General features: G+C 40.6%; 2 protein-coding genes across 4 annotated transcripts in view; one reads left to right on the forward strand and one right to left on the reverse strand.

Moving 5' to 3' along the window:
• Positions 1-5,340: 5,340 nt before the first annotated feature.
• Positions 5,341-14,612, reverse strand: LOC101849921 (carboxypeptidase N subunit 2). Its single transcript, XM_005096607.3, has 4 exons — positions 14,312-14,612; positions 9,590-9,988; positions 8,456-8,668; positions 5,341-7,280 (listed from the first exon to the last, which is right to left on the reverse strand). Exons 2-4 carry the CDS (start codon positions 9,917-9,919, stop codon positions 5,943-5,945), a joined length of 1,881 nt encoding a protein of 626 aa, XP_005096664.1. The 5' UTR covers positions 9,920-9,988; positions 14,312-14,612; the 3' UTR covers positions 5,341-5,942.
• A 153-nt stretch (positions 14,613-14,765) lies between these two features.
• The window catches only part of LOC101850164 (anoctamin-10), a 40,085-nt gene continuing 29,519 nt past the window's right edge, over positions 14,766-25,331 (forward strand). For 2 of the 3 annotated variants that reach the window (XM_005096609.3, XM_005096610.3), the window contains exons 1-3: positions 14,767-14,862; positions 21,567-21,880; positions 24,678-24,813. In XM_005096609.3, the coding sequence (XP_005096666.1) occupies positions 21,650-21,880; positions 24,678-24,813 (367 nt within the window). In that variant the 5' untranslated portion in view covers positions 14,767-14,862; positions 21,567-21,649. Of the gene's footprint in view, positions 14,863-21,566; positions 21,881-24,677; positions 24,814-25,331 lie in introns of all 3 variants that reach the window. The other variant, XM_005096608.3, reaches the window with a different exon arrangement.

The following is a 25,331-nucleotide window of genomic DNA, read 5'->3' on the forward strand; positions in this document are numbered from 1 at the left end:
CCTGGGGTTGTATTCTTCACATTTTAGAGCATTTCTAGTTCGAAGATCTCTGAAACGTTCAGTATTTCTCAAAAAATCATTTTGAGATACTGCTATGCCAAACATACGGATCGAATTAATGAGTAAATTTCCTCTTTAGAAAGTGGTGGCACAGAGTTCCCCACGTCGTATGGATACGATAGTAAAACACGACGTGCGGATAGGGTTAAGTGGTGGCACAGAGTTCCCCACGTCGTATGGATACGACAGTACAACACGACGTACGGATAGGGTTAAAGATTCACTTCAGGATTTCTCACAGGTCTTCCTTTTTTTTGGACTGTTACAGCACATGTCAGGTGATGAATCCAACAGCTACATCATGATACACTAAAATAAAAAATGTCTATACAGAAAAGCAGTTTCTCCAAATACCCATCACACAATATCAAAAACTACTTCCGTTGTCAAGAATATGGAGGCCTCTCATCATGTGAAACAACAGTTTGGCAGAATAAATCCCTGAGTATTTAAGGTCAAATATTACACAAACACCACATACAACATTTAAACTACATTTAATATATGTATAAATATGTCATTGGAATGCTAAAAAAATAAAGAAACAGGAAAGTCCTGTCTTCCCAGGACTCCATGAAGAAAAGAGTCGTAAGCTCATAGGTAAAAAAAAAAAAAAAAATTTTCAATCATGAAAAAAATTTCAATCTTATAAACAAATTTCAGCAGCTGTGTTTGCAAATGCATTAGCAAACAACATGTCAATATGCTGAGCACGACAAATCCAGTCTGGAAATGATAATGAAATTCTTCCATAGAAGCGCTTTCTTTGTTAAGGGAAAGTTTACAAAGTTATGATGAGTACCTTTAAACTTTGCGATACCTAAAGGACTTTTGATGGCACTCGCTGTAGCTTCAATGACCTAGAAAAGCAGGCTTGAACTCAACAAAGTACTTTTAACACTCCCAAACTCTAAAGCTTAATAAACAATGAAAAAAGATAGTGAGGAAGTAGGAACACTACGTATTGTGTATGTACGTTTACCATAGGAACGACAATCAGATCAAAGTTCTAATATATATATATATGTGTACAAATCACATGGTGTGTGACTGTGACCTCATTTTTTGATAATCAACTCCTTCCAAGTGATCTGAAAACATGGATTGTCTGGGTAGAAGGCCTCTCTCTTCCTAGAGTAAATCAATGTTGAGAGTAATTAGGTTGAATGAAACACGATGGAAAGTTAGTTGTGAATGGGATCATGAGAAATTTAACAACACATTCAAGTTTTCAATAATAGTGAAAAATCTAACTTACAAAAAAAGGATATTATTGTCGTGCAACACATAATAATCACACCAGCAGATAGAAAATACAAGGACACAAATTGTGCTTACTGACAGACTCTGTAAATAGGGGGGTACAATATTAGTAGATATAACTAGTCTTGGTTATCTATATATAGATACGAAGCTGGATCAGAAAGTAAAGAATTAATGGAAAGTGCCATTTCGAGGCAAAGATATTTAAACTTCAATAACAAAAGCAAAACACACAGAAATCATGTGTGACATTTCTACTCCTAAATGTCTCTCTTGATCATTTTATGATGACACAAACTAAGGATAGTTTGCCTTGGGGAGGAAACAAGATGGTGTTCACCAAATAAAATATCCATTTTCTACGTCTTTTGTTTTTTGTTTGTTTAAGTGGAGATTTTACGGCGCTCGTAACTGCATAAGGTCATATGAGCGCCAAGGGGTGGACGTCAACAGAGAAGTCCTTACAGGGAATCAGACTTACTCTACTCACCTCTCTAGCTTCAACAGTTAAAGTCTGGTTTGACTATTAAGGCACCCCGAAAATAGCGGGTCACAAGAGTGTGACAAACATACTAAAGAAGTAGAGGAAAAATGACGATAGTAAGGATTAGGAAAGAAAAAGCAGCAGCTCAATTCCTTGTTGCAATTCAGGCACAGTTATGAGCATGACATTGATTAATCAGCCCATTTACAATTTAAAATTCTACTGTGCTTAAGAACTCGAGATGTCAATGTCTTCACCTGTGAGAATGGCCCAAAGACACTTCAGTCGATAGTACCGCCCCAGGGGGGTTAATGTTTCTCCCCAAAAAGCAAGAGCCACAACTCTGCGCATAAAAAAGCAAAGGATCTAAGATTCGCCTCTTCCATCCTTCAGTCCTTAATTGATCTCTATGACTTCTGGTTATTTGCTATTCTAAAATATAAGCTTGCTGGACGAAAGTTTAAGTTTAAACACACCCAGGACTAAGCAAGAGCTATCAGTTCATAGATGCAAAGCATGCTGTAAGTGAATAACCATTGTACCTTCCAGATGTGTTTTAGTTTTAGTAGAGGTTTTACGGAGCTCGCAACTGCATAAGATGTGGATGTGGGGGATGGAATACTGTATACAAAGGCAACAACAATATTTCACAGAACTGAAAATTTCAAGTCCATAGTGTTAAAAGTTTTTGAGATATTTTACAACTTCCAAATATTTTAATACTTTTTGATCCATCTTCGTAGTATCAAATATTTCATGAGCAAAACCGCATTCCATGAGTGATATGGAAAACCAACAGTTTCATATTGCTTTCATTTTTAGCACAAAAATTTGAAATAACTTCAAACAAAAGAGCAATGAGCTTCATCATTACTAACAATTGTTCACAAAAAACAGTGAAAAAAAGAAAAAGAAAGGAATACAAGATTCAAGAAGAAACATTTCCTTAAAGCTCACTGACAGCCTGTTATGTAACACACCAGGCACTAAATACAGGACCACCACAACAAATGATAACTGTGGAAACATGAGGACAATGCATTTACAAACAACAAGTTTGCACCGCTCCCAAAAGAAATCAGTCCTAAGGGGGCAGAGTTAGGAATGCCATTAAGCAGCAAAGAGCCATGTATTTGATCATATTTCATTTTGCCTATATGGCAACCCTGAACAACCCCTGCCTCGACCCACATTGCCAGATAATACATTACAAGGAACACACAGAGCAAGAGGCGAGAGAATGTAACACAGGTTACACTCTCATAGCTCTGGAATTCAGACAAAAAGCAAAATGAAAATGAAGAAACAGCATGGGTGTCAACATTGTGTGTCAGATCAAAGACCTCTTATTGTTCAAGCAGCAACTTTACCCTTCACAGTAACACTACAAGTTGTCATGCACTCTGGGAGAAGTAACGATGAAATAGAAATTAACTCCTTCAAAAGCCACGGCTGGTATATGCTTGGATTACTTGGATCTAGAGCTAGAATCATAGCAAGCGGCACATGTCCATAGCTTCTCTCTCCTTTCCAGCGTCTACCTCAGGGTCTTCCGGCTAATTGTCTCCACGAGGAGCTGGTTTGAGACATGCCTGACCACTTCTCAAAGCAAACTTTTTTTCCCTGTGCCCCGTACACACTTTTCTTTTATTGTGCAGATTGTGTGGGAGTCTTATCTCCTCTTGGTTGTGAAGGCTCTCCTTGCTGTGCAACAAGAAACATTTTTTTCTCTGAACCCCTTTATATTACCAGTCAAAGTCACAGTGCAGCCAGCAATGACATATCATACTCATGGGCCAGAGCACTGGATAGAATATGAATTTTTTTGTCAAAATCAGCAACAAGCTTTACAAAGTAAGAATGACAAGAAGCCTAAAGATTGACAGTTATATAATTTAAAGTATTTTCAGTAAGACTTCCACAGGGCCTGATTTATTTTCCAGAATTTCAATTATGCCACAAATCAAATTCATTATTTAAAACTTTGCAGTCACACAGCCAGTAGTACAAAATACCCCATCTGGTCACCCAGCCAGGAGAGCGACTGCAACGGACTTCTCGGGCCTGGCTTAGAATTGAGCCAGGTGACTGGAACGGATATCTTTCACCGGCGCATTATTGCGGCAAGAGACAGCAAAGTGTTCACTAGTGGATTAATAATGAATGGGAACTGGAACACTAATACAGCTCATGGGGACTCTACTATGCCCTTCATCAATTTGATATTTTCAAAAAAATCCAGGAAAGCAAATGAATAATATTCTATGCACCTTGAAACAACATAAATTAACATAATGATGATGTTTTGAAAACTTAAGAATGACTGACATCTAAAGAACTTAACATCAACCAATTACAAACAAGGAACAGTTGAGGTCACATAAAGGGAAAATATCATACTACTGAACTTCACCATTTCAAAAACTTGCAGCTTAATGTACAATTTGTACATAGATAATATATAAGATCAGTTAATCAGTTAACCCTATCTGTACGCCTCGGGGTCATTTTGCACCCCCGGGGTATTCTTCACATTTTAGAATACTTCTAGTATGAAGATCTCTTTTAAACTTTCAGTATTTCTTTAAAAAAAATCATTTTGACAGACTGCTATGCAAAGTGTACGGATCGGATTAACGAGTAAATTCCCCCTTCGGAAAGTGGTGGTACAAAGTTCCCCACGTCGTATGGATATGATAGTAAAACAGGACTTACGGATAGGGTTAAGATGATGTAATGTGAGCTTATGAGGGAGAGGACCAGCAGCAGTACATTCAAATTGCCACTAAAAAAATCTTCTTTAGTAGAAATTTCATTAAAAATTAGTAGGGTATATAAAAAAATTAGTAGGGTATATAGCCTAATGAAAGAACTGAGTAAAATTTAGCATAAATTTGTCTTAAACAGCTATTTGAAAGCACATCATAAGATGTAACTGTAACCGTAAATTAAATGTTCACCCCCACCCCCAACCCAATTTATAATATATCTATCGAGGGACAAACTGCCTCAAGCCAGCCTGTTGGAGCTACGCCAGGCTGAGAGGGGTCCAACATTTCAGCAGAGAGATGGAGGCACTCTTCAATCTAAACCTACGCACTCTGGAATCAAACTCGTCTTCTGTCCGCAACACTGAATGGCCTTACTGATACACCACAGAGGCTGGTATGGCTCGAGGTACAGAGTCTACTTCATTACAGTTCCAACCATGTGGTTAGTCAATCATTTCCTGACTGCAAAAATCTACTTCTGTATATATATCTAATATATACAGAGAGAGAGAGAGAGAGAGAGAGAGAGAGAGAGAGAGAGAGAGAGAAAGAGAGAGAGAGAGAGAGAGAGAGAGAGAGAGAGAGAGAGAGAGAGAGAGAGAGAGAGAACAAAAAGAGAGAGAGAGAGAGAGAGAGAGAGAGAGAGAGAGAGAGGGGGAGGAAAAAAACCTCACATTAGCGTGAAAGAAGTCTAGGGGGGAAAAAAGTTTTCCTCCAACACAGCAAGTAACTATTCAAGACACAATGTCTAACTCTAATACATCTGGCTAGAAACATTTAATGCATAAATTTTATATATAGGCTTATCAGCTTAGTTTTCTTTCAGCCTGTATGGGTTTACTTAAATGTGAAGAGGACCTATCTATGCAAAAATACCAACTGTGCTTACCTCAAACACTAGTACAGCAAACATTTAACTACATGAACACATTTTGTCAACCACAGGGCATTAAGTTCACACGGTGCACATTCAAAATATTTCACAAACATGATTGCTGTTGTGATTGTGGCTTGAGTATAGGAATCATATTGTACTCTTCATTTCTACGCCTCTCCTCAGTAACAAAGACATTCTTCCTGTATCTGTATTGATTAAATTCCATATTTTCATTTAAGAGCTCACCTATATTTACACAGATCATCAGGCCTGCTCACAAATTTAAAAAATCCCTCAAAGAACAAAGTTTGTCATAGCACAAAACGTTCCATTGAAATTCAAGGGAGAGCATTTAAATGAAATGTCTTCACCTTGCAGACAAAAAAAAAATAAAGAGAAGAAGAAATTTCTTTTCACAAGAACAGTAAGCAATAGCACTTGCAGAACACAACCCCCCTGCCCCCCCCTCCCCAATAGGGTTGAGCAGTTACACAGTAGACTCCATGCCATAAGCCGCTACAGGATCACTATACAGAGAGGGCTGGGAGGAGTAGAGGCTGTCTTTCTCCTTTTTACCTGACGATGGGGCCTCCTCTCCTTCATCTTCTGAATCGGAAGTTTTCGACATGAGTTTCGGGTCCGTGACCAGATGATCAAAATAATGTCTGAACACAAAGTTGTGATCTGAGAGTGTGAGAGAAGACCGCTCACAGTTCTCTAAAGGCGGGACTTTGGAATCTTCGTCCACGGTGTGAGAACTCTCGGCGTTAGAGGGAACGCAGATTTTCTTCAGACCGTGAGAGGTCTTCCCCCTCTTCCAGAGATAAATCGTGATGATGAGAAGGATGATGGCAAAACCCATGCATGAAGCCACAATGGCTCCCTGGGTACCGGCTGGCAACGAGGACGAGCTCCCCTCATGCTTGCAGCCGGACAACTGCTCATCCTGAAGAGCAGAAACCTTGACCTTCGACAGATCGGACGGCGATGCACACGTGGGCTCCAGACAGATCCCCTGCGTGATGCCTGTTGTGTGACACTGCAGTTTAGCAGCACTGTTGGCCTTCTGGAGCCAGTCACGAAGAGCTTCAATCTGGCAATCGCAGACCCACTGGTTATCATGCAGGCTCAGGACATCTAACTGATTACACTTGGCTAACATAGACTCGGGCAAAAAGTGAAGCTGGTTCCTGGAGATATCCAGCTTCTGCAGCTTTGGCAAATTCTTCAATAACTCTTCTCCGAATGAATCCAGGGCACATGAAGATAAATTCAAGGACACCAACAGCTGAAGATCTTGAAACAAAGTGGGATCCAAGTTTTGCAAACGATTACCTGCCAGGTTCAGGTAAGTGAGATGATGAGTTAGAGGCTGAAACACGGCCTTGCTTAAAGAGACAATGCTATTGTTGAACAGATTCAGCTCTTGCATGGCCATAGCAGTGAAAGCATCCTCATCAATGTCGCTGATGACATTAGAAGACAGATCCAGAGTCTGTAGATGCAAAGCAACAAACTGTCTTTTGGCGATGCTTTGAATCTTGTTGCTGTCCAGCAACAAAGTCTTCAGGAAGATGACCTTTGAAAGCACTTTGGGTGGAGGTAATACAGTAATGAGGTTCTTCCCCAAATCAACAATCACCAGTTTCGTCATCTGGGCCAGCACATTTTTCTCCACGAAGTTGAGGTCACAGTCCCTAGCGTGAAATTCCCGGACGTTGGACAGGCCTTCGAATGAATGGCTGTACAAGCTCTTCAGTGAGTTGCCATTTAGCTTTAGGAAGGTGAGCTCAGTAAGTGACCGGAAAACTCCAGACGGGAGCTCCTAATGGATAAAAACAAACAAATTAAATACAACAAAATCTTAAACTACAATGTAATAAGAATAAAATATACATAGGTAATAAACTCTATAAAAAAAGGGACAATACAATTTTTAAAAATTGCTAATGACATAACCATCTCTAGTAGCAAAGTAGACAGGATACAACTTATGACCAATCAGAGTTTTCTATTACCTGCAAGGAATTACATTACCATTAAAAAAAATCAAAAGATTCTCAAGATGCTAAAGACAAGAAACATTTACAGGAATGCTATTTAGTTTTAGTTTTAGTTAAGTGGAGTTTTTACGGCGCTCGCAACTGCATACGGTCATATGAGTGCAAAGGGGTGGATGCCAACAGAGAAGTCCATATTGGGAATCAGGCTTACTCTGCTCACCTCTCTAGCTTCAACAGGAAAGAAGTCTGCTTTGACTATCAAGGCACCCCGTGAATAGCGGTTCAAAAGAGTGTGACAAACATAAAGTAGAAGAAAATGACAATAGTAAGGATTGGGAAAGAATAAGAAGCAGTTCCCCGTTGCAGTTCAGGCAGTTATAAGCATGACATTGATGAATCAGCCCATTTACAATTTAACTGAGCATAAGAACATGTTACTGTCCCCCACTTTGGGAATGGCCAAAAGACACTTCAGTCAGCACTGCCCCGGGGGTCTAGGAATGCAATTTGTATTTCAAGTTCACAACTGAATTGCCTAAGAATATATAATAAAATAGTCATATATTAATTTAATGTATAACAGGCAGTTGCTTATAAGACCAAAAGAAGAAGGAGGCCAGCTTTATTTTAACACTATCCGTACGCCCTGGGGTCATTTTGTACCCTCGGGGTTGTATTCTTCACATTTCAGAATACTTCTAGTACGAAGATCTCTTTGAAACTTTAAATATTTCTAAAAAAAACCCATTTTGACAGACAACTATGCCAAGCGTACGGATCGGATTAACCAGTAAATTTCCTCTTTGGAAAGTGGTGGCACAGAGTTCCTCACGTCGTACAGATACGATAGTAAAACATGAAGTACAGATAGGATTAGGTATAGGGAAGCACATCAAAACAATAAATAACTGCCATTCCAACCAACCACCCTCAGACTAACAAAAAATAAGCAGAACATTATCCATTATAAAACTACACAGATGAGTGTCCCAATTACCTGCAGGGAGTTACTGCTGAGATCTAGAGAGGTCAGAGTGGGAATGGCAGCGAGCGTGCCCTCTAGCCCGGCCAAGCGGTTGTGCGACAGGTTGAGTGACCGTAGATGGCTTAGGTCAGTGAACACCTCTGGGCTGATGCTGCTGATCTCGTTCTTGCTTAAGTTCAGCTCCTCTAGAGAGGTCATGTTGTCGAACACTCCAGGGTCCAGAGTCTGAAAACAGAAAGTTTTCTTTTTATGATTTGCAAGAAGCGTTGGCAATGCTGCTGTAAGCTGAGAAAACACTTTTTTTATTTGCTAAATCAAAAGCCCAATCAGTTACCCTGCTTGCATGAAAAAATTCAAAGTAAAACTGCACCTAGTTTTGAATAAATTAGAATTCAAATTTCAGAAAAATGCCTTTTTTGAATGGTTACGCTGACAAAAAAAATCCTTTTATCTCGAAACTGTCGTGAATTTTAAAAAAAGGCCCTTTGTTAGCTTATATGGCAATATGGAAGTCAAACTTCTCTTTCAAAGTGGCTGTCATATTTTTTTAAAAGTTTCCCCTTGAAAAATATGAGCAAACAGCTGACAGTGTACAATGATAACGGCCACACATTGAAGTTTATAAAAGCTTCAAATTGAGCGTGAAAAAATTTCTGCATAAATTTTATTTCCTAAAAGGCACAGAATATTTAAAAAAATAATACTTGTACTTCCCTCTGAGTTTATATTCACTCTAAGTAACGAAATGATTCTCCCATCTTGTAAGTTGACTTACTACTTGACAGATATTAAATTCTTTAAAGTTACGTGTTTTAGACTCAAGAACTCAATTTAATTTACCACGTCTATCAAACAAATATCTTGTATATCTTCACACAAGTAATTTCTTACCCAGCAACATTACTATTATATCAACTGTAAATAAATCCATCTAGTTCTTTTTCTTTTTACCTAAAGAAATGCACACTGATGAAATAAACGGTGATTTAGAGCAAAAGAAAAGCAAAAAAGACAGATAAAAATAGCAAAGAGAAAGCAAAGATGAAGGAGGTACGAGTGGTGCCCTCTAACTACCCTCCGAAAAATCTACAGAACATGGCACAGTTAGCTCTGCAAGTAGAAACATTTGATTAATTGATCTCTCACCTTCACAAAACTGAAAGTGATGGTCAGTCTGGTGAGGTCCTTGTCCTTCAAGTCTTGTAAACATTTTCTGTCCATGCTTTGAACTCCCATGACCTTGTCCATTTCCAGGCTCTGGAGGTCGCCGCCCGTCGCTGCCGTGATCTCCGCCACCTTCCCGCCCACACATGACATGTCCTGGGACTCATTCTCGCAGTGGCAAACAGACAGACACTCCGGGGCGGCTGCAACGCTGGTGGCCAGGCACAGCACCAGGACGAACACGGAGGAACTTTGGGAGCGGGTCATGGGAAGTGAGAGCGGGGGCGTAGCAGCTCTGTCGTGCCGCAGCATTGATGACGTACGCGCTCGAGTCTTCACATGTCACACGGCCACGTGACGACACGCTGATACCACCCAGCTCTGAAACAGGATTGTGTAAAGAGTAAGTTTTTCTGTTTGTAAAAAGAGCATAAAGAATAACTGTCACTTGAGTTAGAGTTTAGTTGTAGTGTTTTGCGGCTCTTGCAACACAATAACGTCATATATAAGTGCCGAAGATTAGAGGTGTTACAAGAGAGTAACAAACACAAAAAAGAAGGAGGGGTGATAAAGACGATAGACGTTTGATAGGAAAGTAGAAGCAAACCACACACCAGGGCACCCGTCAACCACCCACCTTGAGTATGAGTAAAGAAAAACACATCTGCTAGACAACAATCTTTTACGAAGTGCTGGGAAAGAGCAAGCAAGACAGACAGAATTCTAGAAACAACAGAGAAAGTAAAAAAGCAGGATCTACAAGCTGCATACTTCAACCACTTGCAAGTGAACTTAACTTCTTTTAAAGATCCCCAAAAAGTACATAAGCTTTACATTCCAAGTTGTAAGAAACACACAAGAAAAAGTACTTCTACTTTTGACTCATAAGGTATTGCCACAACATTTCTTTAATTTAAGAAAATACATAGACATGACAAGGGTACTTGGGGAAAAAAAAAATCGGAGAAGAATAGTATACGAAACAGCATCATCCAGTGTCATCCTCCAACAGCTTGCAACACCATTTTGAAAGAAAGGCTTGAGTCATTGTTAACTTGCAGAGTACAATAGCAGCCACATTTTACCACAAAGTTTTTTAGTAGAGGTTTTACGGCGCTCGCAACACAATAAGGTCATGTACGTGCCGAAGATTAGAGGTGTTACAAGAGAGTAACGAACACAAAAAAGGAGGAGGGGAGATAAAGATGATAGATGTCTGATAGGAAAGAAGAAGCAAACCACACCAGAGCACCCGCCAACCACCCACACCGTTTTGAAAGAAAGGCTCGAGTCATTGTTAAGTAGCAGTATACAATAGCAGTCACATTTTACTATGAACAGATTGAAGCAAAAGTAACTCAGAAAAGAAGAATGAGCATGTACAACAGAGAGAAAAATGCCCACAACCATATGCACAAAACACAAGACAGGGAAAAAAAAAAGAGGTAGAGAAACTAGATTTAATAAAGTAAATAGCGGAATGAAAGTGTACAGACGTTACCTGACACTTTGAAAGACTTCAGACTCAGACAACAGAGGCCAGTGTTTGACAATAATTTAGGTAAAGCACCACCAAGGCCGAAGTGACAAAGAATCAGGCCATAGTACACTACCGTACTTCAGCCTTCCCCAAGATAACCCACAACAGGACAACCTACACCCCCCCCCCCTCCTTCTTATTTTTTATATGATGATCTAAATCTTGTGTCAATGACAATGGGGGCATTATAAAAATAGTCAGCCAGACTGGAAACATAACCCAAAGTCTGCTTGTCTGTAACTGTAACAAGAAAGGAAAAACAGATGTCACAAAGCGCACAGAAGATTGCACAGGCTACATATGAAGAAAGACCATTGTAATTTTTTGTACATTTTTTGTAATTTACATACTAGCTGGGCCCCCTTGAAAGAAAAGTGACAGATGTGTTTCCAAGTTACCAAATAATATTTTACAGAGACAGAGACAAAGGAGTCCAGAAAAAGTGACGATGGGCTTCAAACGAAAGGATCACAGTCGAATTTAGCACCAAGTAAACTGTCTTTAAACTGAAAAAATGAAGGGCGTCATGATCTGGGGAATATTTTAAAGAACCTTTTGGCGAAAACCGCATGTCGATCGATGCAGCCATTAAATAGTCTTTTGAATAGCAAAATTCGGCCACCACAAATAGACAACAGAAATATGTAAATGCTACAAATAGAAAGGATATAACCGGCACCAGTTCATTTGACCATTTTGGTATAGAGTTGATCCACAGGCTACTATGTAAGTTTCTGGAGTTTGTTTTAGTAAGTGTTTTACGGTGTTTGCAACACAATAAGGTCGGTCATATAAGGGGGGGGGGGGGTAGAGGTGTTACTAGAGAGAAACAAACAGAAAAAAAAAAGGAGGGGGGGTCAAAGGCCCGGCCGGTGGGATCAAGGATCACTTGTCTGATCGGCAAGCAGTGGTCAAAACTTCACACCTCTCAACTGCTATCCTGTCAGATAACAGACAATGACATGCGTCAGTCTTACTTATCCAATTACCACAAGTGCTTGCCTTTCATAGGACCACTGTTTGACATATTAGCAACAGAAACGTTTGAGCATCTCCTTTGCTTCTACCCTTAGCCCCACCCATCAGTGTAACAAGCACAGTCAACCAATGCCACCCCTCGCTGCCATGCAACAACGATTCGCGAAACTCTTTTCTCGGCTGGCGCTATGATCAGGGTGGCAGGCATTGGTCAATCTAATTTCACACTTCTGGCTACCCTGGAAAGTTTTCGTAGTGGCTAGCTACTCGAGCACTCTCACGGGCAGTCGTGAGATTTCACACCCTCACCACCCTGACCATCTGCATCGCTCAGGGTTCGACTGTATTTGGTTTCAAGACCAAGATCAGAAGGTGTAAGGTGTGACTTCCTTTTTTTACCCTTATTAGGGCCTACATCTATCAATTTCACTCCAACAGTGATGGTGTAATACGGGTGACATACGACACAGGCCGACCTTGGGATCTATAATCCAGAAGGAGTTCCACAGAGGGCCGGCCGACCAACAGCACACAAAAGAGGGGATATATTGTGAGCCGGGTATACCCTAACCGTAACCCAAACCCTACATCTATCACTAACCCTAACCCTTTCACAGTTTGCTCAGTGGAGATTGTCAAGGTAAGTGCTGGCCCTCTGCGGAACTCCTCCCTGCGATCCAATGGTGATCATTGAGTTTTGTCCCGAGTCCCGCTGAGGCGACCTGGGCCAGATGCACACACACGGCACAGGCCAGGACTGTGTAAACCTAGTGCCTTCCATCGTGGCGACCTACCAGGCTAAAATTTTGCTGGCTAGTCTAGCAATAGTCAATAGGTCTAAGAAAATAAAGCAAAAGAGGTTCTGGTCCTATTTGAGGCTTCTCCATAGGTCTAAATATAATACAGCAATTTTACAGAATTCTATATAAGGGTAGCCACCAAGCGAAACCCAGGGTCGGTACTTTCTCTACGAGGGAGGGGGGGGGGGGGGGGGGGGGGGGTAAGAAATACACACTCAATGTAATGATATGCACCACCATAAAATGTCGGGACAGATAGGGTTAGAGGAAACTGTTGGTGATAGTCATAGAGACGACGGCCCAGCCACGTGATTTTCCAATTCATGGACGAGCATTCATGCATGTTGCGCATCGCATGCCCAGGTCTAACTAAACATTAATTACATGCCACACGCAGTCCCCCAAACATCAGCCAGAAACCTTCTCTTTTTAAAGATGCATTTCCAGTGACCAATTAATAAATTAAATAACATTAGCGTTCGTTTAGAGGGAGTGACCGTGCGTTTGTACGTCTAAATTATGTAGTAAAAAAACCCATCAGAAGACGAAAGCGTGCCTTTGAGCGGAGCATGCTTTTGTGTGGCGCGCGTTTAGGCGGAGATTACTGTAGCTGATCAGGTAGGAAAGACGACTGGAACAGCCGCCGCCCCCCCCCTCCTCCTTCCGCACACAGCCCCAACCCTCCCTCATAAATCGTGATTTACGATTGCCATGACAATGCATGTTTGACATTTGCAAATGTGCTACAAAATGACCGTCTCCATTCAACTTCAACCATGAGGATTTTGAGTGTGACGAGATGATTGCGACGTCTTGACTGCACCGGTGAGATGAAATCACTCACCGTGTGACGAAATGACTGGTATTCTGCATTCGGACCACCGCTGCATTATTTTTAACTCGAGTATTCCTGTGCTGTTTCCTCATTCACTTCGAGCGACCGTAGCGTTTCAGTCGTGCCTCTGTGCCAATAGGGCGCTGTGAAAGTTGCTCCTGCAAACTAGATATCTAATCTAGATCTAGATCTAGATGCTCCTGGCGCCGTGAACGTGATGTAGTCACAGGCACGGCGAGTTGTTAACTGGTCTTACCAAGATATGAACTTGAACAAACTTGACTCAGCACCCTGCCTAGATTATATGGTACTGATTCTATAGAGAGTACACTCAGGACTCTTCTACTATCTAGACTCTAGGCTTCCATAAACTTAAACAACGTGTATCCTATCTGAGCTAATTTTTAGGGTCTAGGCTCCTAACTAGGCAAGTAGAATCTAGATTCTATGCCTAAGACCTGACCAAACCTCCTAAGAAATGAAACCACAATCTATCTAATCAGATCTAGATCTATATGGACCATGGAACTCTTCTTGTTCTAATAACTTACCGTGTGCACAAACGACAAGCAATTCTCGAAGATCGCACTAGATCTAGATCTAGATTCCAGCGAGAGAGCTTGAAGTTACACCTTCGATTGCAGGAAGTGTTCTTCTCGTCTCGTCTCTCGTTTCAGGCTACTGAGGAGTCAGTCAACAAAAAGACATCTGTCTTGCCAGGTAGACCTTGAGAGTGACGGAAATTCCTATCTTCAGGTAGGCTAACAATCTGCTTTCTCAAAGTCCAAACATGATACTTTTTGTTAAAGAAACCTATCTTTCGGCAATACTGCATTGATGCTGGAAGAAAACAGAGACTAACAATTGTGCAATAAAATAATAATGTGCTTCCTTGGTGTTTGCTCACTTCCATTCATTATTTAATTTGTTGGCCTACTTGTTTTGGGACATTAGGCTTACGCAAAAAGGAATGTGAAAAAGGCGTTGCGTTATCCTTATCGTTTAGTATGTACTGGTTTGTTTGTTATGGTTCAATGAGAGAGTTCAGGAGAGGTGATGGTGTTGGCAGAGGAAAGTTGAGAAGCTGACCTCCTGACTCCGTGTACGTGTAGATATCTACTCATTCATAAAACTTAGTTTCTTAAGTTCTTTTCTTATGTGCTCCTGGTTTAGATAGAACTGGGTACTAAACACTTTTGTGACATTTCTCATTTGAAAATGTGCTGAATTCTGAAGGCTGTATTCACTGTATTGTATTACATTTACAGCCTGTATTTAAACCACCTTCACCTGAATTCCTGAATAATTTCTTTATAATATGGCCTTACTTTAACTTTAGCTTAGCCAGCCTTCTTCGAGTTCAGCTTCAGGTCAAATCTCCCTGAATAATCCAGAAATCGAGTGGGATCTAGATCTAGTTAGTAGTGCATATTGGGGAACGAAGTGACTATTCGGACTCGAGTCCGAATATGAAAAAATGTCATTCGGACTGATTCTTGTCCAGCATGACCATGACATCACTTCCGACTTCCTGTGACTTGTGACTCCTGCTTCTTGTCCTGCCTCACTCGTGACTCGCCTCAGGCTGGGTAGAGACCGGGATCACTTCGGGCAAAATGGCGTTAAATTGTGCCAGAGTTGAGTTTTTATCTTATATATATATGATGAATTTGAGGCCGGCCTGAAAAGTTAGAGCGCTTCTAATAAATGTTTATTTGTCCAGAGGTCATCAGAAGCAATTAAAGATGGCTCGTTAGTGGGTGTCGGGGTCGGATGGACGGCCTGCACACGTGTGGCTGTGTGTGCGTGTCGGGGAAGTGGGGGGGGTGCTATCGGTCCGGGCGTTGAACGTCGCATACGCGTCAGTCCCCCCGCGGCAACTGATCATTATTACAATAATAAGCTAGTCTTGACGTAGATCTACGTAATGAATTGTGCGCTGGTCTATGGAATCAAAAGTTGCCGTATTCTCGGCTCTACACAGCAACACAACTTTTTCTTGGTAAACAATCGAGATGACACAGGCTTGTGTATTTTAACGAATCGTTTTTTTTTTTTTTACACAGCTCATTATAATATGCAGGTGCCAGGAGATCTGCTAATCTTCAATGTTACCTTTTTCTACAACAAAGAAAGTGGGAAACATGGGAGGTGGGGGGGGGGGGGGAGGCGTATCAATGAGGCGGCAGGCATCGGATCAGCAGACAAGGAGTGGGGGAAACTAAAAAATGGCAGAAAAATGGAAGCACTGAACGTTAGATCTATAGAACGAAGACACTTTCTTTTTTCCGGACCCGTGTCCGAATAACATTTATTCTTATTCGAATAATGACCCTCTGTGTGTGTGTTTGTGTGTGTGTGTGTGTGTGTGTCTTTTCCTGACCCCCGTCCCCCGATTTATGTTCCCCGATATAACTGGACTTTCTGCTTGAGTTTGTGTGCGTTTGTGACCTTCTACTTCTTGGAATATGAATGTGAAGACTGTAAAAGTAGGTGCACCCAAATTTTCAACCCTCTTGATCTTGGTATCACTCTCACTCCAGGCTGTAAGTTATAATTCAATTAGGAACCGGAAGAGGCTCGATCTAGCCGTACTTAATGACTGCTGGGCTAGCCGTACTTTTATTCTTAATATGATGGCTAGACTGACTATAAAAAAAAGGTAGTGTCAATTGCCACCGAGTGACACGGTGGCACCGAGTAAATTGGAGCTCTTTTGCGTTGGTGGGTAGATCTTGCTTTTGTGCTCGAGTGCTCGGTGTTGTGCGTTCGCCTCTATGTCCCTCTGTGTGTGTGTTTGTGTGTGTGTGTGTGTCTTTATGTATAATGCTAAAGATAGTGTTGTTTTCAGACTTGACACCGCTTCACTCTGTGGCAATTGACAAAAAGTCAATTTTTGTCAATTGCCACCGCGTCACTCGGTGGCAATTGACGCTACCTAAAAAAGAATAGGCCTACTGAATTGTATATAAATTTTTAGTTTGCATTTACCTAAAGTATTTGTATTTGTTGAGACGAAACCAGGTGTCTTAATGACAGTGCATGTATTTTAAACCTCCTGTTTTCTAATGTTATAGGGCCTAAAATAAGTACGGCTAGACTTCTTGGCTAGCCGTACTTAAGGACGGCTAAACAGTTGGGCTAGCCGTACTTAATATTGATGGCTGAATTGTAAATGAAATTTTTAGTTTGCAGTGCCTAAAGTATCTGTATTTCATACAAAACCAAAAGGTGCCTTACTGACTTGCATGGTATTTGAACCTGAATAATTACTAGATCTAGATCTAATGAGACCTGTGTACTTTATAGGTTTGAGTCGATTCGGCTAGACTCTCAGGCTAGAGTACGGCTAGCCACTTCGATTCAATTATTCGCGCAGGGTGTGTGAATAGATGGAATTGTATTCTCACGTATGAAATTTTATTCACACAGGGTGTGTGAATACTATGAAATGTTATTCGCTCAGGTCAGGGTGTGTGAATACTATGTAATTATATATTCGCACAGGACGTGTGATTATTGGCACATGGCGTTTCAAAAGAAGGATGGAAATTTATTGGGCCTAGCATTTCCTCTTTTTTTCCCCTCATCGCGTAGGGACAAAGATCATGTATAACACACGGCGCTCCGGCAGTGGAATTTTAGTTGCCGGGGGGGGGGGTTCCCTGCCGGGCGCCTTATCACGTCGGGGTCACGGGGTTCAGCTCCCTGTCGCCGCTTTGTCTTTGCCGACTTAATTTTTGGTACTTTTCAACGTATAATTTAAGGTGTATCCTTGTATTTATGGTAATTCTCATTTAGTGCCCCCAAAGCATGCATTTCTGCTCTTGAGACTCAAAAAAGAACGGACGTTGTAACTTGTCTGGTTATTTCGTTAGATGAGCTGGAGTCGGCAATGCTAAATTGTAAATTTTTTTGGACTAACGTGAATGAAAAAAAAATCAATATATAAAAAAAAGGCCTCGTCGAAATCTGTCGAACTTTTGGAACATGAACGACATAGCATTGGTGCAGATACTCGGAAATAATTGTTTCTGTGCATATAATAGAAAGCTGTAATTTTGCAATTTTATCCATCGGGCACACAATTCGCTATGAAGTAATTCCTCCAAATACAACTTTATGTGTCTAATGTAATCGTGAATATTCGCATATTTTCTTGAAAGTTTATAAAAGTTACCATGAAGTTTCTCTGTGAAAAGTACTAATCGATTTTAGTGCTAGAATACATCTTCAATGTAGATCTAATACACGAACAGTATCTGTTACACACCAGAAATTCCTTACTTTTCTTAAAACGCTAAGTCTAGGTTTTGTAAGTTGACTGAATAATAGGGATGACTTCTCCTAATTGGGTAAAAAGAATAATTTCTAGCTTTCCAGGGACACTGAATCAGCACCAGACTTTTCCAGCTTTATTTTTCGTTTCTATGACCATTTGCAATAACTGACAATGTGACTGATTTCTTTACATTCATTATTGTGTCCGCGCATATTTCCGACACAAAAACTAAGAATGAATGTATCAGCTGTCATTATTTTTATTCCATACAAGAAGTTTATCTCTACCAATGTATTTACACGGCTTTGTGGTTTTTTTAATCGCTTAGATTCTATATTGTATATTTTTAGTTGTATGCAGGCTGCCACAGACACAGCATGATTCATGAACAAACACAGAGTAACTTTCTCTTGTTTAATAGTAAAACTTGACTATTTCTACTCGCGCAGATTTAAGATTTCTCATGGTAAAAGACATGATATTCGTAATCAGTTTAACACAGATTTTGGAGAGATCTGTTGTGCCTTTTTAAAATTAACAATCATTTATTCATAAGTTTGTAACGAAAATAGGACAAATTGGGTACTCTACAAACACTTGTCTCGAACAAAAATTAATGTACTGAAATTAACCATTCTAACGCAGAATAAATCTCAAGACATTGAGCTTTTAGTACATCCACGTAATGAGTAATGGTTTGCTATGTGGGATGGGGAAGAAGTTATATCGTTTTAAACATAGAATCTAGTCAAAACTGCGAAATTCCTAACCGACACCGGCAAAGTCGCTTCAGGTCTCATTAACCCCGTGACCCCGAGCCAGGGAGCTCCGGCGAGCTGCTGAGTCACGCTAACTAAAAGTAACAGAATCGGGCGAAAAGTGACACCGTGAACAAGATAGTTCACTCCTCTCTTTGAGCCAATTAAAAAAGTGTCCTCAAAATTCGGTGGCGCCCTCTTTGAAAAAGTGCGGACTTCGCAAACAGAGTTACCCTACTTGTACAAGTGTGAAAAACAATAAAAGTGAAATTAGCAGACTGTGCTTCCTAATATTCTTTTTCTGGAGAAACGAAAGAGAGCTTCAAAACAAAGACTCCAGCGCCATCTGAAGCAACGCGCGGACTTTTGCGGACACTTTTCGGGCTAAGTGAACAATCTTGTTATCATGTGCTATCTTTGGTAGGGATAGATCTAATTCTAATTGTGCAGTGCGATACGTAAACAACCCACTCAAATTAGAATTCAAGTTGTGTATTGTGTCAATGATAATGACTCAAATCTCTCTCTTTTTCATTCTTTGTTTTCCTTGTGCCTTGAGAGAGAGAGAGAGAGAGATGAGTGCATCCCGAGTGTGACAAACGAGGTCCAAAATCAATAGAGGGTCGACCGTGTGCAAATAGAATTATATCTTATGCGCACACCCAGTGTGAATAATATTAATTCTTATGCGCACACCCGGTGTGAATAATCACTTCCTTAATAAAATCCATCACTCCATTCGTTTTTATGGAGCACTGTAATGGCTATTGCTTTACACTTATTTACAGCTGTGACAAGCTCCAGTGTCAGTGTTGGTAGTTTAAGTTGAAGGGAGCAGCCTATCCTATAGGCTATCTAATTTCATATGTTGAGAAAAGGGTTGTGTACAAGTTGGCCACACTATGTCACAAATGTTTGAATGATAATACACCGTCATATTTATCAAATCTGTTTATCAAATCTGTTAAGACTGTACATTCCAATTCGCCGTTTAAGGTCATCAGCTGACAAAAAGAAATTAATTTACCATCTATGAAACTGAAAACAATAACAATGGGTGAAAGGCCATTTGAATACCAAGGCCCCAAGGTCTGGAATGCTTTACCAAGTACTTTAAGAGAGATCAAATCTTTTGATTCATTCAAATGTCAGCTGAAGTCGTTTCTGTTTTTAAATTAATAAGATGGATATTTAGAATACTTTTCTTTAGTCAGAACACGACGTTTTATGTTACTGTTGTACGTTGTACTGTATTGTAAAGCGCTCAGAGCCTGTGCACTTTAATCGGGGTTGAGCGCTATATATAAATGTGATTTATTATTATTATTATTATTACATAGCGAAATGGCTATTCGGTCTCAAGTCCGAACAGCCGCTGGAGGCTATTCCGACTCAAATTCCAGTGCGTGTGCGCAATCACCTGTTGTACCGTACTTTTTTGTCCCTGGCGAGGTCTGTACTCGAGTCCGAATAGTAGCTCCTGTTGCTATTCAGACTATAAACTATTGGTAGGCTATTACACTGCGTTTTGTGACTACAAAGGGATCAAAACGTAAATTTCATAATTAGTCCTTATAAGACAGCCCCCCCCCTTCCCTTTCTCTCTCTCTCTCTCTCTCTCTCTCTCTCTCTCTCTCTCTCTCTCTCTCTCTCTCTCTCTCTCTCTCTTACTTTTCCTCTCTCCATCTTACTTCCCCAGTCCCGCCCCACCACCTTCATCCCTTTTTTTTTTGTTGCATATAGGTCTAGATATCTCCACCTTCCGTCCCATACCGCTGACCACTGTCCGGCCCTACTATTATATTATATATTATCCTTTGTAAAGTCGCACTGGGTCTCCACATGTAAAGTCGCACTGGGTCTCCACGGTCGGCGTCCATTTGTTGTAAGTTCCTTGGCCAGATCGTAGAAACCGAGGAAGGCCAAGGTCGAATTGCTTGTCTGCTTCACATGCGGTACACCTCCTAGTGATTGCGGGCTTGAGTTCAGACTCGATTCCGATTAGCCACGGGAGGCTATTCGGACTCGAGTCTGAATAGCTGCGGCCTTTCACATAGATCTAGATTAGTAGATCTATATATATAAAAGAGTCCAGGATATAATAATCTATGGTTACCTAAAAATAAAAAAAAAATGATTAAACTGAATAAACCAAAAATAAACCAAAAATGGGGCTCAGCTCAGAGTCCTTATATAACCCTGGAGTTAATTGTCTCTAAGAGTACCAGGATGTGACGCATAATTAGTTGTGTTACGATGGAATGGAATCAGGCGCTCATCAATTTTTGGACATGGACTTTTATTGGTATCATCTTAGCTTGATCATTTGTTTTGCTTTCGATTAAAAAATTATTCATCCATCTATCTTCAATAGAACTTTACTTTACTTTACTTTTCTGATCCAGCGGCCATTTGGGTTCTAGCCCTTCGGTCTGTCGATATGGCAAAGAATTGACAGGTTTTCTTCAATAGAACTCAAGATATTTCGCTTTGAATGTGGTGGGGGTCACCTGGTCAGAGGTAAAATTCACGAGAAAATGGCTGCCATTTTTAAGTTTGGTGATTTCCAAAACTTGAGAGTCCTTGGAAACTGTAAATTTACATTTTTTTTGGTGCCTTCAATCAATGTTTTTCAATAAAATCCCCACAGAAATTTGTTTTGAAATGGACATAAAAGGTGCTGAGCCTTAAAAAATTAAAATTCAATTAAAATTGGAAGAAAGATGCAGTCATAAATTAGTAATCCTTTGTTTTCTCTTTTATCAGCCACACGAAGTGATACGTCTGGGAAAAAAAAAATTACTTTCTTTGATGTTTGCTGTCCCTGCTGCTAAGGGTATTCTTGAGCTATGGAGTCGGAGGCCAATCAGGACATCACTCACAAATCTGCCGCCTTTTCACCCTCCAACGGATCCCAAGAACAAACTATTTTTTCCACTTTTGAACCTCTCGTGATTCTTGAGTTCAAACCAAAATCGAAACAAGCTGCTCAAGAATGGCTGACGGCAAAATTGCAAGCCCCTCGAACAGAACGTGGTGCCGAACTTATTGTGAAGACAAATACTTCAGAGAACAGTAAGGTAAGCTCACGTGATATTTGATTTTTGGAGTAAAATTTAGTAAAATCAAGAAAACACAAGAAGTTTAATAAAAAAAAAATCTGAACTAGGAATTTTTATTGTTCATGCTGTCTTGAAAACTCTTGGAAAGGCAGACACCCTTACACAGCCCCAGTTTCAAATATTTCCCCCCACAAGTTTTCCTTACCCCGTACCCAGTGGCACATATTTTTCCCTTGCAGGGCACCGGCCATCTCAAGCTCACTCGGATATTTTTACAGCAATCTATCCAATTGTCACTGTAAAAAATATTCTACCTGTTATCTTCATAATCTCCCGACTAAAGTAGTAACATACAGACTTTTAAAATGTTTTTGCACAACATTGCAGTCACATTCAGTATTTTCTGGGCCTGAGGGATCCAAGACTGCAGTATTACCAGGGCCAAAAGGGAGGGGGGGGGGGAGACTAAAAATATCCTGGTTCTTTAAAGGTTCAGATTACAAATTTGTACGCCTTAATGTGTATGACCTTTAACCCTATCTGTACGCCCTGGGGTCATTTTGTACCCCCAGAGTTGTATTCTTCACAATTTAGAATACTTCTAGTACGAAGATCTCTTTGAAACTTTCAGTATTTCTCAAAAAATCATTTTGGCGGACTGCTATGCAAAGCGTACGGTTCGGATTATCGAATAATTTTTGTCTTTGGAAAGTGATGGCACAGAGTGCCCCATGTCGTATGGATACGATAGTAAAACACGACGTACGGATATGGTAAATGGATAAGAATACAAATTTGTAATTAATGTGTTTGACCTTTTAAAGCATATCGGCTGTTCGGTGAAAGACTCCCTCTCGTGTCATTTTTCAAAATGGCATTTGGCAGAATTTTACACTAAGCTGTCGAAATAAACAAACATGCACACACCAAGAATATGCACTGCACACACGCACGCACACACACACACACACACACACACACACACACACACACACACACTCTCCCACACACACATACTCAGGTCACACATGCGCACGCTCACACACACACACACACACACACACATACACACACACACACACACACACACACACACACACACACACACACACACACACACACTCTTTCACTTTGTTCACACACATTTTGTCTTTTTTGCTGTGAAGTTCAATGGAATTCTCCACACACGCACACACACACAGGCATGCATGTGCACAAACACACACTCTCTCACACACACACACACACATACACACACACACACACACACACACACACACACACTCACACACACACACACACACACACACACACCTCACACACACATATATAATACTATTTCTGACAATACACACACACATGCACATACCAAGACACATACACACACACACACACGCACACACACACACTCACACTTTCTCTCACACACACACACACACACACACACACCTCACACACACTCGAACACACACACTCATACACACACACACACACACACACACACACACACACACACACACACACACACACACACACACACACACACACACACACACACAAGCACACATCCTTTGACTTTTGCTGTAAGGTTCAATGGAATTCTGCATAGTTCCTTGTGAAATAAAAGCAGTGCCATTATTTTCTAATGTACTGGCGCATACTCATTTTTATTCTGTTTTAATAATAATAGATAGCACTTGTATAGGGAAAATCCCTGCTCAACAGCAAGTTCTATGCGCTTCACAATCTATACTATTACCCCAGTAGACCTGAGAGCATTTTGAAACAACCTCAACTTCCTGGGAAGCGTACAATTCTGTTTTCAACTAGCACTATCACCAAAATGCCTTTGTCAAGAAGTAGACCAAACTGTGGAACACATTTGTGAGGTGTGCTGTCAAAATGAGTTACTTCTCGCCATCCACAAATGGAGGTACTGGCCAAAAATTGACACTAAAAGGGTCCAATTTGTAGATTTTCTTTTGATGCCATATTCTTTAACTATAACATGCCTTTTATTTTTTCATACATGATATAAAATGTAAAAAACTTCACCTATAAGCATGACATATCTATTTGCATAGGCTTCAAATCCGAGAAGTAACTTATTTTGTCAGCACGATTCACATTTCCCAACAGTGCAGGACACACAGAGAGCCGCCGTGAAACAGGAATTGTGGCCAACCCCTAACACCTCAGGGGAAGCTATAAGGGCCAACAGAGGAATTGTCCAGGATGGCCCAGTATATGAGAGATACAGGACCTCAACTGTGATGCGATATTCGATTGAGACAAAACTGAAAGAAGACAGATAGATGTTAAACTTGAAGTTTTAACTATTTCCATTACTTTACTGTGTTGAAAGTTGGTGGTTGGCAGGTGCCCTGGTGTGGTTTCTCCTTCTTTCCTTTCAAACGTCTTCTCTAGTCCTGATCTCTCCTCATTCTTTTTTATGTTTGTGTAACTCTCTTGTAACACCTAATCTTCGGCACTTATATGACCTTATTGTGTTGCAAGTGCCGTAAAACTCTTACTAAAACTAGAACACTTTTGTCATTTTATTGCCTGGCCATTCTTGTGCCCTTTTCCTTGTTTTTTCATAAACCAAGCAGTGTTTGTGGGTGGTTGGCAGGTGCTGTGATGTGGTTTGCTCCTTCTTTTTTATGTTTGTTACTCTCTTGTAACACCTCTCATCTTCAGCACTTGTACACGGCCTTATTCTGTTGCAAGTGCCGTAAAACTCTTACTAAAACTAAAAACCAAGCAGTGTTTCTTTCTTTCTAATTGTCATGCTTTGATCTTTGTGGCTCTCCAGGAAACTATTCTGTACATAGGTGCAACGACTGAGAGGCTCTTGATCGGGGCAGAGGAAATGAAGATTCAGAAAACTTACCGTGACGGCTCTCTGAGAGACATCAGCCTCACAGACCTGGACAATTTCAACAACTCAGGTTCTTTACCGTTTGCTTTTTGTGCATACCCATCGCTCTTTATTGCGGTGTGTGTATAATGTTAGTTTATCAGATTTTGTAGTAAAACTGCCTTTTGTGGGTGATTGGCGGGTGCTCTGACGTGGTTTGCTTCTTCTTTTCTATGAAGCATCTATGGTCCTTATCTCCCCTTAGTTCTTCTTTTTTATGTTTGTTTGTTACTCTCTTGTAACACCTCTAATCTTCTGGCGCTCATATGACCTTATGCAGGTGCGAGTGCCGTAAAACCTCTACTAAACTGAACTAAACTGTGCCTTTTGAGCTTTGTCTCTGTTCCCTGTGGGTGGGTGGAGGGTGTCACTGTTAAGTCTTGTTATCCTCAAACTAAATAACATAGACGTATTATTGTGTTTCTGTGCTTTTCTTATCTCACACTTTCTTCTTCCCCTGTTGAAAAGGAGAATGAAAAAAGTGGATGGACAGTGTCATCTTGCCTGTCCTCTGCATTGTTGAACACTATTTTGTTATAGTAGGATATA

Source organism: Aplysia californica, unplaced genomic scaffold, assembly GCF_000002075.1.
Source record: "Aplysia californica isolate F4 #8 unplaced genomic scaffold, AplCal3.0 scaffold00133, whole genome shotgun sequence".
Taxonomy (NCBI): domain Eukaryota; kingdom Metazoa; phylum Mollusca; class Gastropoda; order Aplysiida; family Aplysiidae; genus Aplysia; species Aplysia californica.